This window comes from Bactrocera dorsalis, chromosome 1 (assembly GCF_023373825.1).
Source record: "Bactrocera dorsalis isolate Fly_Bdor chromosome 1, ASM2337382v1, whole genome shotgun sequence".
Lineage (NCBI taxonomy): Eukaryota > Metazoa > Arthropoda > Insecta > Diptera > Tephritidae > Bactrocera > Bactrocera dorsalis.
The window spans coordinates 106348025-106367088 of NC_064303.1; the positions used below are offsets into that span (position 1 = coordinate 106348025).

General features: G+C 36.1%; 1 protein-coding gene across 1 annotated transcript; it reads right to left on the reverse strand.

The window, feature by feature from the left end:
• Positions 1 to 15495: 15495 nt before the first annotated feature.
• Positions 15496 to 17242, reverse strand: LOC105225112 (glycerate kinase). The gene is made up of 2 exons (XM_011203450.3): positions 15974 to 17242; positions 15496 to 15908 (listed from the first exon to the last, which is right to left on the reverse strand). Exons 1-2 carry the CDS (start codon positions 17132 to 17134, stop codon positions 15573 to 15575), a joined length of 1497 nt encoding a protein of 498 aa, XP_011201752.2. The 5' UTR covers positions 17135 to 17242; the 3' UTR covers positions 15496 to 15572.
• Positions 17243 to 19064: the final 1822 nt, after the last annotated feature.

The window sequence follows — 19064 nt, forward strand, 5'->3', positions numbered from 1 at the left end:
TGCTCTTTACGAAAAAAAATTATAATTTGTCCCCACTACAAACTAGTTTCAACAAAGCACTTTTTATTACTTGTATGCAAATAGTAACGCTTAATTATTAAATAATCGTATAATTAACTTTTGTAGCTATTTTTAAACAGCATACCACAACAAAGCACAACAATCAAAGGGAAAACACGGTATTGCCTTAGCTCCCACATGAACTGAGTACGCCTAGGCGTATGAGTAACATTTGAATGGCACTGAATTCTATGGAATTCTGTGTATGTATGTGTGTGTGTAAGCTGGTACTCATCGCATGCTGGCGTGAATGACTTTTAGCGATTGCATGTCTGCTATCGCGCAAAATTATCACGAATTAGGTTTTTTTAAATAATTCATAAGATTTTTTCTTTGTCGTTGCTCGTAAATCGCTTTGTGTTACACTTCTATACACTTGTTAGCAGCGGAGATTTTTCGCTTTTGCTTTAGTTGTTGCTTTGTTGTAGGAAATCATGTAATATGCTTTTTATCATAGAAAAATTAATATTTATATAAATATGCGCACATTTTGCTTCGATGTTGCAAAGCGTGTTGATTAAACTCAACTCGAATTTGTTAATGAACTTGTTGTGGGGAATTTGAGTGATTTTGTGTTCTAAAAATAAATTTTATTTAATTTACATGTAAATTTTATGAAGCATAGTTTTGTCAAAAAAAATTAGTTAGTTGTATTTAGATAACTTATATCTTTCTAAAATCTTTAATGTTATTTCAAATAATGAATCTGGAAAAAATATTTTTTTTTTACAATTTTTTTTTAAATTGAGATTAGTAATTAATTTGAAATAAAATTTAATTAATTAAATTAAAATTAAAAAAATTAAAATTTTGTTACTTAATAAAATTAAAATTAATTAATTTTAAATGAAATTATTTTTCAATTGAATAAATTAAAATTTGAAACATTTAAAAAAGTTATCTTTAAATTAAAAAAAAAAAATAATTTTAATTACATGAAAAAATTAAATAAATAAAAACTATAAAAATTTTTATTTAATTTTTTTCATTTAATTAAAACTTTTTTAATGCTTGTAAATTTTAATTTGATTTTAATTTATTTAATTCAAAACTAGTTCCACTTAAAGTAAATTAATTTCAATTTAATTTAAAAAAAAATTAATTAATAATGTACGTAATTAGTTAATTAATTTTTATTAAGTCAAATTAAGATAATTAATTAATTAACTAGTTTTTATTAAATCAAATTAAAATTAAAATTAAATTACGTAATAATTTTTAAAATAATTAATTAAGTAATTAATTTAATTAATTTATTTTTTTTTCAATTTTTTAGGTGAAATTAGTTAACATTTTTAATTTTATTAATTTAAATTTAATTTAAAAAAATTGAATTAGTCAATTAATTAATTTAATTTGGAAAAATAGCGTTCTTTTGCTTAATTTTTTTGTTTTTTTTTTCTATTACATATATGTACATATATACATATGTATGTATGTATATGTTCCATACATTCTTCAAAGAACTCATTATTAGAAATTTAGTTGGATTAATTGAAAATTATAATAAACGAATAAAAAGTAAACGATAATGCAACAACAAAAACAAATTTAACTTAGTTTACACTTGTTGTAAATGTACAAAACATACAAACACACAAACACCAACAGAGTGTATAAGTTGCCACTAGCGCATGTGCAATTGATTGTTGTAAAAAAAAACAATGCGACAGCTGTGGGCTATAAATTCTATAAATAAATTTGCAACAACAACAACAATATGTGTACTCGCACAATACAATGTACAAAAATAGTAACAACGAAACGACAACGACAACAATAATAGCAATAAAAACAACAATTAGTTGGAAACTGCTAAATAGTTGTACATATTTGCGATTGTAAACAATACCAGCAACAAATTGTTGTTGTTGTTGTTTTACATACTCTTAATAGCAACAAATTGTTGTAGTTGTTTTTTACATATATATACTCTTAATAATTTATATTTAATTTCAAAGTATAATGTGTTTAACTCGAATGTTTGTTGTTGTTGTTGCGATTTCTTTGTTACACTTGTAAGCAACGTGTAAAGTGTGTGTGACATGTGTTTTGTTGTTGTTGCATTTGTTTTTGTTTGTTGCGATTTGTTTACTGTTTTTTAGCTGGCTTTCAAAGCTGCCGCCTGGTGTTATTTTCCACTGCCCACAACAAACAGTAGCACTAGAGAAATAACAAGAACAATATTATTATTATTGTTGTTTTTTTTGTTTTATTTTTTGTAATTGCTCCATCCACTTGCATTGTTGCTACTGTTTGATTATGCATTGTTTGTGTGTGTGTGTATGCACAATTATATATTGTTGCTATTGTTGTTGTTGTGTGTGTGTTTTTTCGCAAGTAATAATTAGGTATATTTATTATGATTTATTGTTGTTATGCGATAGACATATGTACTGCCACGATAATGTGTGTACAAATGGCAATAGTTACAACAATAACAATAATATTTCACATACAAATATATACTATATGTATATTATATAACTTATATGTATATACATATATATATGTATTTATTTATTTGTCTACATCTGACACTTGAGCGAGTGGCAAATTCCCACTATGAACACAGCATTCTTGCACTTGCAAATTAGCTTGTCTACATTATGCTTATTATTACTGTTATGGGAGGAGAGAGATACAGATACATACATATGTACATATATGTATGTAGATATGTATACAAATATTTTTATTTTATATTTCTTTGAAATTCAATTAGTTCATGGCTTTCAAAGATAATTTAAATATGAATACATGAATTGTATATCTCGTTGGCGGCCTCGGCTACAGCAAGTGGCTGTGACATTTATCAACCAAAAGGGTTTTCCTAGAAATTATAATTGAGTAACTTACATATTTTATAAGTCATCACGATCTCCTCTAAATATTTTGTTGGGTTAATGTTGACACAAATGTCCAAGATCGATATAAAACGATTTAATCGACCCGTGCTTGACCCTAGAGACATTGGAAAACGGCAAAGCAAAGTTGTAGACCTAATAAGTAGGTTGCAGGCACTCGATTCGATGAGCCCAATTTTCGTGTACTTTTTCCACTAAATCAAGCTTCTAAAGCTTAAAGAGAGTCTGGTTTGATGCTAAAGACCAAAGACTTCAAATAATCATACAAAAAGTAATCTAATGGTGTTAAATCACAACTTCTTAGAGGGCATACGTTGTCCTAATTTCTTGAAATCTCGAACCTCCAAACTTTTCTCGCAATAATTCGATTGTTGCACCTGCTGTATGACACGTAACTCCGTCTTGTTAAAATCAGATATTGTCAAGATCAACTTCCTCCAATTGCGACCATAAAAAGTTGGTTATCATCGACCTGTACCACTTTCTATGTCGATAGTAAAGCTGTCACCAGCTTCGTTTTGAAAGAAGTACGGAGCGATGATTCCACCAGACCAAAAGCCACAACAAACTGTCAATTTAGGTGAATATAATGGTAATTCATGAATAGTTTGTGGATTTCCTTCGCATTAGAATCAATAGTTTTGTTTATTTACTGCACCGCTCTGATGAAAGGGAGCCCCATCGGAGAAGATGATTTTCTCAAAAACAATTGTTATCGTTTTCAAGTTGTTCCAAGGTAAAATCAGTAAAATCACACAGTGGTCCAATGGTTTCACTTCTTGAACAAGAACAATTTTATACGGATATACGCACAAATCCTTACTCAAAATCATCAAAAACACTTGCCTGAACGGCAGCCAGATTTTCATTACTTCGAGGGGTTCTTTGTCTTATTGGCTCTTGAATATTATGTAAAGAAAATGTTAGCTTTAAATTTTCAAAAATTCGGCTAATAGCGTGCACAGGTGGACGATTATTGCGACGATATTTTATTATTTTGATAATAAAAATGAATAATTTGAAATATTTTCGGATACGAAGAAAAAAATTAAAGTTCATGACATACTATATTAAAAATCGCCACATCGACATTTAGAAATCATATCATGCTTACTGAAAAACCCATCGTGAAGAGCTTTATATTTCTGGCACAGCCGAGGTTAACGTTTTTTCTGTTTTACTTTAGTATCTCGTAGCACGGGAGTTTGACAGGTAGGTGAGCAGGAGTACTGCTAGGATGTGTTCCATTAGCGCTGGATGCGCCATTTTGATGGTCTACCGTAGCACCGCTTTCATCTTGTTATCTCGTGTCTAATGGGTTCTAAGTACATATTTTTTTAAGGGTTTGTTGTAGCTGGGCATTGGCATAGACAATGGAAGATAGTTTCCATATTCCGTTCTTTGTTGGCTGGTGATTTTCATAGAATTATATTAAAAACTTGATTATGAGCCAAAGGGACTTTTTGACAACCGAAGACCATATTTAAATTGAGTTCACATTTCGCAAGATGTAGCTATAACAAAGAACACTAAGACTTTTAGAATTGATAGCTTAATACTTTTTTCAAAAATTTTTCCAAGTTATAACAACAATAACAACACTCGCTGAAAGTAATTCGTCATATTAATTGCATATGTACAAATATGAACGAATAATCCCACAAAGTTCAGTCTTCGAACTCATTAACCACAAGCGTTTTAATTTTTTTTTATAACATGAATCTGAACTATATAAATACATTATATACGAGTACATGCACTTACAACAATAACACACACACAGTAGCAATTCTAAAGTCGTCTTCATGTCTGGCCGAGCAATGCTCGAATTAAAAATATATGTGAGTTCTCATATGCATACATATGTCACTTGTATAACAAGCCAATGATGCCAAAAATATGAGTGTGCCTATGTATGTGTGAATGTGCGGCAGCTCCTCGTGAATTAAGCACACAAGCGGCTTGCCTCATTCATGCCACCGATGCCACACAACCTCAGCCGAGTACATCTGTGGAGTTTTTTCTTTTCTCTGCTTCATTTTTCTTCCACTAATTACGCATTTTTTTTCGAACATTGTTTCAAATAGCCACACTCGAGTACGCGCATCGAGGCGCAAATGAACAAGTCAATTAATTTAAAGCTTGTGTACTTGGCGCAGAGTGCCACGCATCGACACCAACACCAACATGACACTTCATTAGACAGCGACACTGCGACACTGCGGCCCGGCGTTGAGAATTTTACGACCAACACACGCACTTAAATGGTGATATGTTTTACTTGTGTGTGAGTGCTTTTGTGGCAGCCATTTGGGCATTCAACCAGTTCACTTGTCATCCAACCATTCATGCAGACCAACCGGCAGCAGGCAAACTGTGCGCACTTCGAGTGCCACGAACGCTTTTAATTAATAAATCAACGCGACATTTGCACTCTTCATACACATACGCACATGTGCCGGCACATATTCACACATATATACGCACACTGAAACTCAGGTCATTGATAAGCTTGAAGAACTCTTCAGGGTTCAGAAATGTCTTAATCGCTGAGGGAATTCGAAAACATGATGTGCAATTTAGCTTGTTGTTATTGTTAAAATCGATCCTTTTCGAGATTCCCTACTTTTTTAAAGAAGGAAAACAGAAACTTAAAATTTTATAGAATATGTTTATTATCATTCGAAAGAACATTTTTTGGCTTTTATTTTTTGAAAATTATCTCTGTCAAATGTTGGCCGCGGCTTCGTCTCAGATGGTCCATCTGTTGACTCCAATTTTCTATTTGAACGAGTCGTTCGAGCTTTTCCACTGGTAACTGGTGAATGACAAGCGTGATGTTTTGCTCCAACGCCTGAATCGAAGCGGGATTGTCCGCATAGACTTTAGGCTTTACATAACCCCACAAGAAAAAAGTCTTTTGGTGTGATATCACATGGTTTTGGCCAATCGACCGTTTCAAAAAGTGAAATTATCAGTTCCCCGGAATGTTCTCTCAATATATCCATTGATTGTTGTAATTTGTGGAAGGTGGCACCATCTTGTTGATACCAAATGTCGTCGAGATCACGAGCTTCAACTTCAGGCGTTATATAGTCGGCTATCATGGCGTGATAGTGGTCAATTTTGCTTGTTTACCCTTTGAGCCAGAAATGGGTCTCATCACTGAACAAAATTTGGCTCGAAAACGTCCGATCTTCTTGGAACATAGAACTAAGCTATGTCGCTTTGCAAGATCGAGCGGCTTCAGTTCTTGCACAAGCTGTTTTTTGTACGCTTCCAATTTAAGATTTCGACGCAAAATGTATCAAATCTTTCTATAAGTCAGTCCGAGAGGCTGCGAACGGCGCTATATCGACTCTTCACGGTCTTCGTGTACACTTTAATAATTTGAATATGCCACATACTCACAACCACCACCATATAAACGCACACCAATTATTTCAGTGGTGGCTGTCGGTGGCTGTTGCCGGGGTCGTAACACGCTTGCGCCGCCTATACGCCTACAACTATGCCATGTGCTATGTGCGGCGCGTTTACTGCAGACAAATTGACGCGCCAGCAATTGGACCAACACACAATTCCAAGTCTCATAATAATTTAAATTTAGACTCTGATCACAGGCAGCCAGTTTGGCAGGCAGCGAGTAGCCTCTAGCGGCTAGCGCGTAGCAAAAGCTGTGAAGAGCATAAGCAGAGCAATAAAAAGGCAATTGGCACACGAGCAACATTAAAATCCATCAAGAACAGCAAGCAGCAACATGAGCAATTAGCGACAGACACTTCACACGGAGGCGGGCGGAATGCCATAAAATCATAATAAAAATAAAATAAATTGAAAAAATAATAAGCGCTTGTGCTAATATATGCAGCATGTGAATTTTATTACACCATCGCGACATTGCTGCGGTGCGACGTCATGCGCTGCATGTGCTCGGCTTGCCATGTTCGTGTTGCTGCGGTGCGCGCATGCGTAGAAAGTGCGGAAACGGAAATGCTTTCGATGCGTGTGAGCGTGTGTGGTCATGTGTGGGCGTTTCGTGCCTACGCGTTCTGCGCGCTCGGGCGTTTTGCGCCATAATTGTCTTTCATGAGCGACAACTGAGCAATTTTACATGATAATTATGAAATATTTATTTATGGTTTCAATGGCAGCGCTGAGTTTTATGCGATTTTTTAGCACTTCCTGGATGCTGATGGAGGAAGTGATAAAAATTTAATTAGCACAAGTGCGTAAAATTAACTAGCCAGCTAGATAAGAGCTGCGATGAGGGTCAATGAGAAGAAAAAATTTCGAAAATTTTATTTTTTTTTTATTGTTTTTTTTTACACTTGAATTTTTGGTTTTTTTTAAAGGTGGAAAAAGAAATATAAATAAATTATTCTACAGAAAGTTTTGTTATTATTTGTGTTTTATCGAATATTTGGCGATCACATTATTGTTGTAACTTCACAGTAGGGAAAGGCTCTGTCTAACTAGGATCCAGCATAAATACCAACATCAGCCAGAAGAATCTCTCTTGTAACAGGTGCTATCATGTCCTTAGCCTTGAAATGTAGAACCATCTGTCGAAAAACCAAATCAAACGCTTTATAAGTCACTCAATATACCCGTTATGCTGTATGGAGCGGAAACATGGATGACAAATATGGAACATGGACGACGACGAACAGCCCGGCGGATTCCTTATGAAAGTTATTGAGAAAAACTCTCAGCAGGACTTCCAACTTCGATAAATAGATGAACTGGAACAGCACTGTGGAGGTATGGATTTAGTGTGGCGCATTAAAATACAGTTCCTTCCCCACCTGGTCTTTCCAACGGAGTTGAGATTTTCTTCTTCCTCTGCTTCCCCTGGCAGTTACTGCGTAGAATACTATCAGAGTTGGAGTGTTTTCATCCATTCGGTTGACATGACCTAGCTGGCTTAGCAGCCGTCTATTAGTTCAATGAACTATATCAAGGTCGTCGTATATCTCGTATAGCTCATCGTTCCATTAACTGCGGTATTCGCCGTGGCCAACGCGCAAAGGACCATAAATCTTCCGCAGAACCTTTCTCTCGAAAACTCGTAACGCCGACTCATCAGATGTTGTCACCGTTCAAGCCTCTGATGATGAGTGACTTGTAGAGTTTGGTCTTTGTTCGTCAGAAGAGGACCTTCAGACCCATTTGTTTCGCTTCCTTATCCATTCTGGAGAAAGCAGAACTAACGGTGCGGTCGTTGAGGCCCAATATATCAAAATCTTCGGCGTACGCCAGCAACTGTACAGAGTGTATGGAAGATTGGGCTTTCTCTATTCAGCTCTGTAGCTCGAACTATTTTCTCCAGGAGTTGACTGAAGAAGTCGCACGATAAGTAGTCACCTCGTCTGAAACCTCGTTTGGTATCGAGCGGCTCGGAGAGATCCTTTCTGATCCTTTCTGATCAAAAGCAACTTTGACATCGATGAATCGAATCGAAGGTGATGTGTGTCGATCCTCTTTTCACGAGTCTTTTCCAAGATTTAGCGCATGGTGAACCTGGTCAGATTTTAATTTCCCAGGTCTACTAATAATTTTTATAAGGCAATTAAAATGTGGAATAACGTCCCTGTACTTAGATCCGTCGATTTTTGAGCAACCCATGTACTTGTGACTCATTGAGTTTCTGAAACTCTTACCACTAACAAATTGTGTACGCCATTAAATTGGATCTACAGTAAATCTACGACTGCAATAACGCGAGTTAAAAACCAACAAACTCCTCTTCCAGCCAGAATTAGCTGAAAGTATTTGCAATCAAGTGGAGATTTCCAAAAACCGAAACAAGTTAAATCGAGAAAAAAGTGTGCCACCAATTAAAATAGCGAATAATACTTCAAAGCTTATAGTCACAACCCAAGCGTGATCACATCGCTTCGACCCTAGATATCTACATAAGTCCATATATGTATATGTATGTATGTAAATATGCCTGCATACTAATAGGCGCTTCAACCAGCGCCCGGCGCTCAAGCTCAAACTCATTAATGTGGCATCAATTAATGCAACTAATAAATTATGTGGCAATAACATGTGACAACAACAACCAAATGCCGTAAAACCAAAGAAATAAATTGCAGATAATAATAAATAAACGAACAAGCGCCAGGCGGCCACATACACACACATATGAATGGGTGTAGAGTGTACCATATACAAGTATAAGCATGTTCTTAGGAATGTGCGCTAATCAAGTGGGCGCTCGCAGAATATGGCAACTACCAAATGCGTGCAATCGCAATAGGGTCGTATAGCAACAGTCCGCATGATGCGGTTGTTGTTGTTGTTGTTGTTGCTAGCAGCCTAATAGCCACAGCCACAAGTGCGACAACGTGTTCGGCTGTTTGGTCCGCTGCTCGTCTACGGCGCGGCAGCCGGCTGTGTGGACTTGCCTCAGTGTCAGGCAGACACTTTGTGCTCAATTTTGCTAATGTAAAACAAAAACAACAATAATATTAATAATACAAGTGATAACTTTATTTTATTATATATGGTATGTGCCAACATAGGCGTGTCTAGAATGATTCTCTGAGGGTTACGTTGGTTTTCAGACCTCAAAAGAGGTTCAAGAAAAGTCCACTGGAGATAGTATTTGAAAATATATGTATAGAACATGGGGGTTCCATTAGACCTTTCTTTAACTAGTTCTTTATAGGTTTTACTGTAAGCTACAGCCTTCTTCTTTCACCTTTTCTTCAATTATTTTTCCAGGAAGCTGCAAATCCATCTGAAATATGATATAACTACGTTCTTATTTTTCTTTTCTGATCTCTGCGATGTCCACCAACTTGTTTTGCGTCATCTAGATACAAAAAATATTTCTAAGGCTTGTCGAGGATCCTCAACCCTTAATCCAATAACAGATCTGGTAAGTTGATATATTTTTACCTTTACCAATGACCCAAGCAGTTGAGCTTTAATCGGTCAAGATAGTTTTAGTTGTTGTTAGGTAAAATATACTGAAATTGTGAAACTCTATTACCGGATTTTAACCCGGAACTGTTCACTGTCGTAGTCACAATTGTGGTGATAGCGAGTCCTCTTTTGTTTATTGGAGTTCTCGATTACATAACTCCAGATCTTGAGTGCTAAAAGTAGTAGGTGTGCCTATATTAGGCATTTGAATCGGCAAAACTTGTTCCCACGACAGTCGGCCCGTTCCAAAGACAGTCGGGTCCACGTAACTGGAACGGACACGGACTTTTTAAGCGCTCAAAAACTGTCAGCTCGGCAGAATTCTGCCGCTTTAACAACAACAACACTTCTAACTTTCAAGAAACCGAGGAGGCGGTATTCAAGGCTTTTGAATAATAGATGTTAGATGAGAGTTGGACAAAAGAACCTGAGATACTTAATGAAAAAATCTGAAGAAGCTATGAACCAACACAGCAAATCTAATTTAGCCCCGTAGAATACCGATATTTAACAGGCAGTTGAGGGAACCAAGGCTAATGTAGGTTTTAAAAAGTACAAAGAAAACTAAGGACGACTTAATGAAAACAAGTCTGAGTTAAGACTTGAGAAGAAACAAATGAAATGTTTAAGGGCTTGGGGAATCCAATTTAAAAAAAGTGTTTGAGAACTGATCTGATGTGAAACCAGAACTGTCATGAAATTCAAGGAAAAAATACGAGTATTGTGTAGAGAAATCAAAAGTGGACTTGAATGAAATCGAATATGAACTTTAAAGAAAACAATATAATCTAATTGGGCTTGAAAGAATCAAGCCAGTAGGGATCAGAAAGAAGATAGTCTTTCAATAGATTGAGAGAACTAAGCGTGATGCTGACTTCAGAAAGAAGACTGAAGACTTGAAAACTTCGATAAAGACTTCTATTAAGGACTTGAAAAAAAATAAACTGCTTGATAATTACGAGAAAAACTTCTAGAAAGGATTTGGAAAAACAATTTGAAAAAAAGTTATTGAGAACTTTGAGAAGAAAATAGTATGTATATAAAAAAAAGAAAAGAGTTCTTGAAAGTCCGACATGAAACTTAAAGAGTTCAAGTTAATCTCGTATTATGGACTGGAGGAAAATAAGTCAGAAATATATAAAGAAAATAAGAGAGTTGTTGAAATAGTTCAAGGAAAATATAAAGAAATCAATAAAGTCCTTGAAAGTCTGACAAGAATCTTAAGGAGGACAAATTCATTTAAATAGACTGGAGAGAAAGAAGCTATAAGGGGTTTGCGATCAAATTCTTCAGATGCTTGAAAATTTTAAATTTGCTTAGCTTTCTTCGAGATTTCGACTTTATCACAGAGCATTTTCCGACACGATTCGAAAAATATACTTTAATGTCACTCAGAAGCACATAAGGTCTTTCGCATTATAGTCTGTATAAGATATTAAGGGTCGTATTCTCAATTTCTGTTTAGCAGTCAGCTGTCAGTTCATTTCTAGTTAAATAAAAAATTCTTACCGAGGAAGAGAGTCTGGGTTAAGTTCACCAGAACTGTGAGATGGTTGCTAACCAGACATTGAGGCTGTCCTAAGAAGATTTTAAGCTGGGTTTTAGTAGTATCAAAGGCTTCTGGCTTGAAATGCCTTAGGTAATAAGAAATCATATCTGGATGTAATTGTAACCCCCAAAGGCGCCCTCTGATAATCTTATTACCAAGTATGTGGGTACCATAAATAAGTATATTCTCACCTAAATTGCAAAATAGCGTAACATCACTTTTCAGAAATTTATAGGCGAAGTAAAAACGTTATAATAAAAACCATTCATATTGAAACAAAATTGGAATTTGGGTTATAAAATGGTTATATATCGGTTATCATATACCCATACACTTTGAAATTGGGTTATAAAATGGTTATATATTGGTTATCATATACCCATACACTTTGAAATTGGGTTATAAACTGGATATATGTATCTTGGTTATCATACAGTCATATTGAAACAAAATTTGAGTTTGGGTTATAAACTGGTTATATTTTGGTTATCATATACTCATACACTTTGAATTTGGGTTATAAAATGGTTATATATTGGTTATCATATACCCATACACTTTGAAATTGGGTTATAAACTGGATATATGTATCTTGGTTATCATACAGTCATATTGAAACAAAATTTGAGTTTTGGTTATAAAATGGTTATATATCGGTTATCAAACACTCATTAACCTGAATTTAGGTTATAAACTGGTTATATATTGGTTATCATACAGTCATATTGACGCCAAATTTGAGATTGGGTTATAAACTGGTTATATTTTGATTATCAAGCAATTTGAGTTTTGGTTATAAATTGGTTATCATACACTCATACACTATGAGTTTGGGTTATAAAATGGTTATATATTGGTTATTATATCTGATTTACGATTTTTTTGATGATACATTATTTTGCATTTTAGGCGACGATATGCTCAGTTCTCTTACTATCGTTTTACTACATATTCATATACATTTACATACTATCTACACACATACATGCAAATGTATTTTATATGCATATTTGAACAAATTCAATTGAACTTTGCTTTAGTTGATTTGTCACTTATTTGCATGCGAGAAGAAGGTTCACACTGCGGTCTCGATTCAATGGAGGACAAACAAATTGAACAGCGCAGCGATAAACATACACACATACACATAAGTAGACATACATACATACACATACATATAGTTGTTGATATGATACTGCTTTGTTATGTAGATACTCATGTATATATATTTATATACATACGTTTGTTTGTATGTGTGTGTCCATTTCAAACATATTTCCATGCAATTTTTCCAGCGAAGCGCCGATGATTCAACGCCGGCGCAATCATTTGCCATATTTGACACTAATTGTCATGTGAGGAATTTCACTTATGCGAATGTGTGGCAGTTATACTTGTACATACACACGCGTACATACATACAGATTTTCAAATATTTTTTAAGCAAAAGCATAAATTAGTAAAGCGAGTAATTGAGGAATTTCAATAAAAACGGAATTAAAATAAGTGCAAGAAAATTAACACGCAGCCGATTTGAAACATATGCACATATGTATGTATGCGTGTACGTATGTATTTACATACATATGTATGCGGGTATGCTACTAAGAAATTTATGATGACTCAAGGTTGTTGGTTGCTAATTAAAATTTTATCTGAATTCATAAAAAATGGACAAGCAGACAGGCAACAATCAGCGAAACAGACAATCAAAAAACTACAGGCCATTGTAAAGGGTGATCCATTTCGAGGTTCCCTACTTAAAGAAAAAAAAAACAACAGAAACTTCTAATTTAATGGCGAATGTTTATTATCATTCGAAGGAACATTCCTTCGCATTTATTTTTTGAAGATTATCTCTTTCAAATGTTGGCCGTAGCTACAGCTCAGATGGTCCATCCATAGAGTTAAATTGTCGCTAACTCGTTCGCCCATTTCGACTGTTAACTGGCGAATGAACGTGTGGTGTTTTGCTCCAAGACTTGAATCGAAGTGGGATTGGCCGCACAGACTTTAGACCTTACATATCCCCGCAGGAAATACTCCAACGGTGTGATATCATATTGGTGGCCAATCGATCGGTCCAAAACGTGAAATTATCTGCTCACCGAAGTGTTATCTCGCCATCTTGTTGTCGCAAGATCACGAGCTTCAATTTCAGGCATCAAATAGTCGGTTATAATGATGCTATCGTTATCGCTATTGTCGGTTATGTACTCATCGACATCATTTTTGAGGAAATTTGGACCGATGAATTCACAAACTACATCAAACCGTGGTTTTGTCATAATAAAGTGGCCACTCTTGAAACTCTTCAAGTTGGTCTTCCTTTCAAATCGACAATTTGGCTTGTTTACATACTCATTTAACCAGATCGGTCTCATGTCTGAACAAAAGTTGGCTCGAAAACGTCGGATCTTTCTGAAACCTTTCAAGAGCTCATAGAATGAGGACGCTTGGGACGGTCGAGTGGCTTCAGTTCTTGCCCAAGCTGTATTTTGTACGTTTTTAATTTAAGATCACGACGTTAAATGCGCCAAGTCGTTCCATACGTCAGTCCGAGTTGCTATGAACGCCGCCGAATTGATTCCCTACGGTCTTTGTGTACACTCTCAGCTACGGCTGTTATATTGTTTTCACTGCTTACTGGACGTGGTCTATTCGGTGAAACATTATCCAATAATCGTGTTTCGAATAGTACGCTCAGTAGGCCGATTTTTCCAGAATAATCAATCTTCGGGAACGGTGGGGATCATTTGCTTCATCCACGACAACCTTGACAATGTCGCTATCATATCTCATTCTCAAGGAATCTTCAGTTACGTTGACACCATCTGGTAAAGCCTAGAATCTTGTATTTCGCCTGATACTTCCCGCAGCAAAGTGAAGTCAGCACGACCGGAATAGTCACTATTTTCAGTCTGTACCAACGTGGCGGTGGATTTGAATGCTGCACATTTGTAAATGTCACTGGATCTGCAACATTGTGTTCAGTGGATCTTGCATCGTTCAAATATTCCAGATTCACCAGTATTTTCTGGTACCGTGTTCAGAATCGTCAGGTTTCTTCTGCAATGACAGTCTTCGTTCGGTATGGTCAATATACCACCGGTTTGGATTCCATCGCCAAAGACAGGTCTAAGACTTTCAGCTATAGGAGTAATACTCTATGTAGCCAGATTCGCGCGATTATACCAGCTAACAGCTCTACATAAACCAAAAAGTAAGAAGGTAGTGGTAAACCTTTTCGTGGACGGGACTGGGTGGTGAATAGAATTGCTTCTAAGCTTAGAAAGAATGGAAATAATCGTGTTGTCGAGGTTTGTCTCTACTCAATGGTCATGGCGTTGAAGGTTTAACATTAACTCTACAGTCACCCCTCCTTCACAAAAGTCTTAGCGAGTTCAGGTTCGTTGGAATCCTTAACGAAGGCTAAACAAACCGACCCGAGTTCCTTAACAATTTAGAAATTTTAGGTTAACCAATACAAGACCTAGTAAAACTCCGTGACGCCATCAATCTGTTTCGATCGGAACTGAATATATGTATATACGCCATTGCATAAATCGAGATTTCCAGGTTACAGCTTTTAATCGACTTCTGCTATGCTAATGAGGCGTTTATAGAGGGAATTGACTGAGGTCAATTGGAGAAAAGATTTAGAAACTCAACTATCGTATGGGGTTCATAACTCGATAATCAGTCCAGGACGACAGTTTTTGTTGTTGTTGTTGTAATAGCAGACAACATTCCTGAAGTAATTTGGAGGTATGATACCGGTTTGACAGTCCTCGGCGGGGAAAAAATCCAATTCCGATCCGTTTGGGTTACCTAGACCCGACTGTCGCGGGCACGGAGTTTCTTTTGTTCCTCTTGCACGACCACCAGTTCCGACCTGACTAAAAAAAAAGCATCTCCGAATAAACCCTGCAGTCTGCCTCAAGAATGTCTCAAGTATTAAAAGCTTTATGGACACAATATCCGGAAATTTCAAGTTTTCTGAGGCTAGCCCTGAAGGAATAACATAATAATAATAATAATGGGGTAAACACAAAAAAAAAAAAACAAAACAAACACAAATTTCTTTATATCACTTTACTGTACGACACATTATCTTAGTTTCCTTTCAACAAAACTTGTCCACCCCTACAATAAGACTAAACTACAAGCAACAATTGGAGATCCATCACGTTGGTGCCGGTGTGGCCAGTAATCACATGATATTCACCAGCTTTCAGGTTTTTATAAAAGTTGTACGAATCACTCTGCTGCAAGAAAGACTCCACATCGTCCAGAGTATTAGCGTTGTTCGCCAAAAAATCGCTTATCACTAAATCACAACCGATAGCGCCAGCCGCCGGCGTTGGACCATCAATGCCATCTGTACCGGCAGAGAGAAAGATAACGTTATTAAAGTCAGCATTCTCATAAGAAGTGATTGCCATGCGTAGAGCCAACTCCTGGTTGCGGCCACCCAAACCGGCACCGGTGACCTGAAATAAAAATGGAGGAAGGTTTATGCCCATATGCATAGTGTTATATGCATAATACAACTTACCTTAACGGTCGGTTCACCAGCCAAGATCAATAGCAGTGGCTTCTGTGTGCGCTCACACATGAGCAGTGTTTTTAAAAAATGCTGGAAGATGCGTGAATCGAATGGAAAGCGGCTTTTCAAATCGTTTTCATTTAAGTTACCTTTACGAAAATCACAAATGCTTTGCAAGAAGTCTGTATATTTGTTAACCAGCTGCTGTACTTCACCCTCAATCGTTGTGCTGGCTATAAATGGATTGTAGCCACATTTGAGCGCCTCCTGTACAGCTTGCGCTGTAGCTACGCGATTATCGCCCACCACGTAAACCGAGTTGTTGAGCGCTGGTGTCAACGGTTCCTTTGCCTCCGACACTTCCACTAATTCACGTATGTGCTCAGGCAAACCGGCAAATAAGTCATACTTTTCCAATATTTCCTTTGCTGTTGAACGCTTTGATATCACAGCACACGTTGGTCCACTTGCTATTATATCGACCGGATCGCCAACGACGTCACTGATAACAAACGAAATAACTGCAAAAGCTTTGCGTGCAGCCGCCGCCAAGCGTCCACCCTTGATGTCGGACAAGGCAATACGCACAACATTCATCTCATCAATGCTGGCACCACAGTTGGCTAACCGCCGCACCAATTGCATTTTTTCGCCCAGCGTTAGCGGCGGTCGCGGTAATGGTAACAATGCCGAACCACCACCAGATATCAATACAAAGAGTATATCGTTTTCTGTCATCTGCGCAGCAAGCGCTTTTATGCGTTTTGCAGCCTCTAACGCCTGCTCATCTGGTTGATTGTTTGGTGCGCCTTCGATAACATCAATAACCGTACCTGCTGACAACTGCATTTCGGGCACATCACGAAATCGTTCGCTTGTACCCTGCGGTATGCTCAGCACACCACTGACCAGACGTTTCACGAGCGATTTTTCCAATTGTACTGCCATGCCAAGCACAGCTTTACCAAAGCCAACAACATGACAATGTTTACGTGTTATATCCAAAGTTTTACCCTGTATTTGTATGCTCAAGCGGCGTCCATCCGTGCTCACCTGTGGCCGCAAGGCATATTGGTTGGCCTCACTCAGCAATTGCGCCGGCCGCACAGCTTCCACCGAGCGTTGGAAGATGTGTCGCAGATTCTGTATATGTTGCAATTTTGCTGACATGACTTCTAGTATTTAGCTGATACTGAAGACATGTGTTTGGTTGGTGATGGTTTCTTATCTCTGCATATAGCTGTATACTTGTTTTGATAACAAAATTGTCATTTTAGCTATAAATAAAAATAAACAATTGCTGCTGATAATGTAAACAGCTGTTTTTGTGCTGTCAGCTACATCAAGCATGAAATTGTTTCAAGCATAAAAGTTTTCACGGTCAGATGGCGCGCTGCACAGTTGTTAAAGTTGGTTTTCCATCATATAATTTATATGTAAACGATTTAGATAAGCTCGACGGCGCCCTCTCGTTGTAAAATTGTTTGCAATCTAACGGCACTTTGTTTGTATGTATGTTGCATGCTTGAAATAAAATGTCAGTTTTCAAGAACGCGTGCCTTTTTCGTTAATGAATTTGCTTATTCCGCAAGAAAAACTAGTTTTTACTAAATAAAAATTGTGGTAAATGACTTAATTGTTGCGCGCGAGTGAAAGTAATGTGTCAGAGAGTAAAATGTGCTAAAAATATTGTGTAAAAGTGTTTTGTGCAGAAGTGTGTTGTATGTAAGTGTTTTGTGTGCAAAGTTATCATTTCCCATACCGTTGAGGGGAAAAGGAAATGCCTTCTAGAAATTTCCGTAGTTTTCCGGCCGCAAAGGAAATTTGCGAATGAAAAAAAAGTAGTTTGTGAATATTCATTAATAATTTCATGCTCCGATGTAGAGTATGCTGTGAAAAAAGTGTAAGAATGTGCGTAAAATTAGTAGTTTAATATGTTGCTGTGTTAAAAGTTGTGTGTTTTTTGCAAAAGCAAGGCGATGTAGCCTCGGTGGTTAAATGTTTATGAAATAAAATGTGAAATGGTGAAGTGATAAAGTGAAAAAAGGCGAAGGAAATTTGCCAAGAGCAATGGAAAAAATCGCTCAGGCGAATATGCAAGTCAATTGTTATTAGTTTGTGCCAATTATTAGAGTGAAAAAAGTGCGTAAGTGCAAATGCTTTAATATAAAAAAGGTTAGTGCAAGTGTTCGTTTATTTAAGAAGTGCTCGGCAATGTCCGCACGCAAATGAAAGCTGCTCGTGTAAAAATTTCAACGAAATGGCCGCTGCTCGGATCCATAAATTATCTGCATTTTACATACAAATATGCATTTTTATAAGCATGTGTTATACATACATATATGCATATACTCGTATACACGCCTCAACAGAAAGAAAATTGCCTTTTAGCTCACACCGTTGTAAAATAGTAAGGTAAGTGCCCGACTTAAATTATGAATGAAATTATATGATTTATTAATTAATAAGTAAACGAATATATGTATATGTACATATATATTTGTATTATTATTTTTGGAGCAATATATTTATACTTACATATACATATATTAAATACTTTATATTCAAAACGTAAATTTTATTGTGCAATATTCTGATATTAGCCCTCTATCCATAGAAGAAATGAGCCTGTAGTCATATTTGTATGTATGATTTTTTGAAATTTTTTTAAGCCCTCTAGATGCATAACAGACACATATGTATGATCATATTTATATGTACCATTTTGAATGTAGGGACTGCTAATGTTGATCCATAAGAGGACACATGATTTTAGTTATATACATAATTTTTTTATAATTTTTAATATTTTCATATTTTTACATAAATTTTTTAAAGAGATTTTTAGGAAAAATATGCATATAAAAATTTCTAAGAACTATATCTGCAGATAAACGTAAAATAATAATTGTATTCGGCTAGCCGTATAATCATATTTTTAGTTAAAGGATTTTATCCAATTATAAATTTCAAAAAATCGATTTTTTTAGTATATTGAAAGTATTCACATATTATATTTGAAAACATTATCCTAATATTTAAAGTTGATCCGCAAATAGTTTCGGAGGTATAAGCATATTTATAAAAAAAATTATTTTAG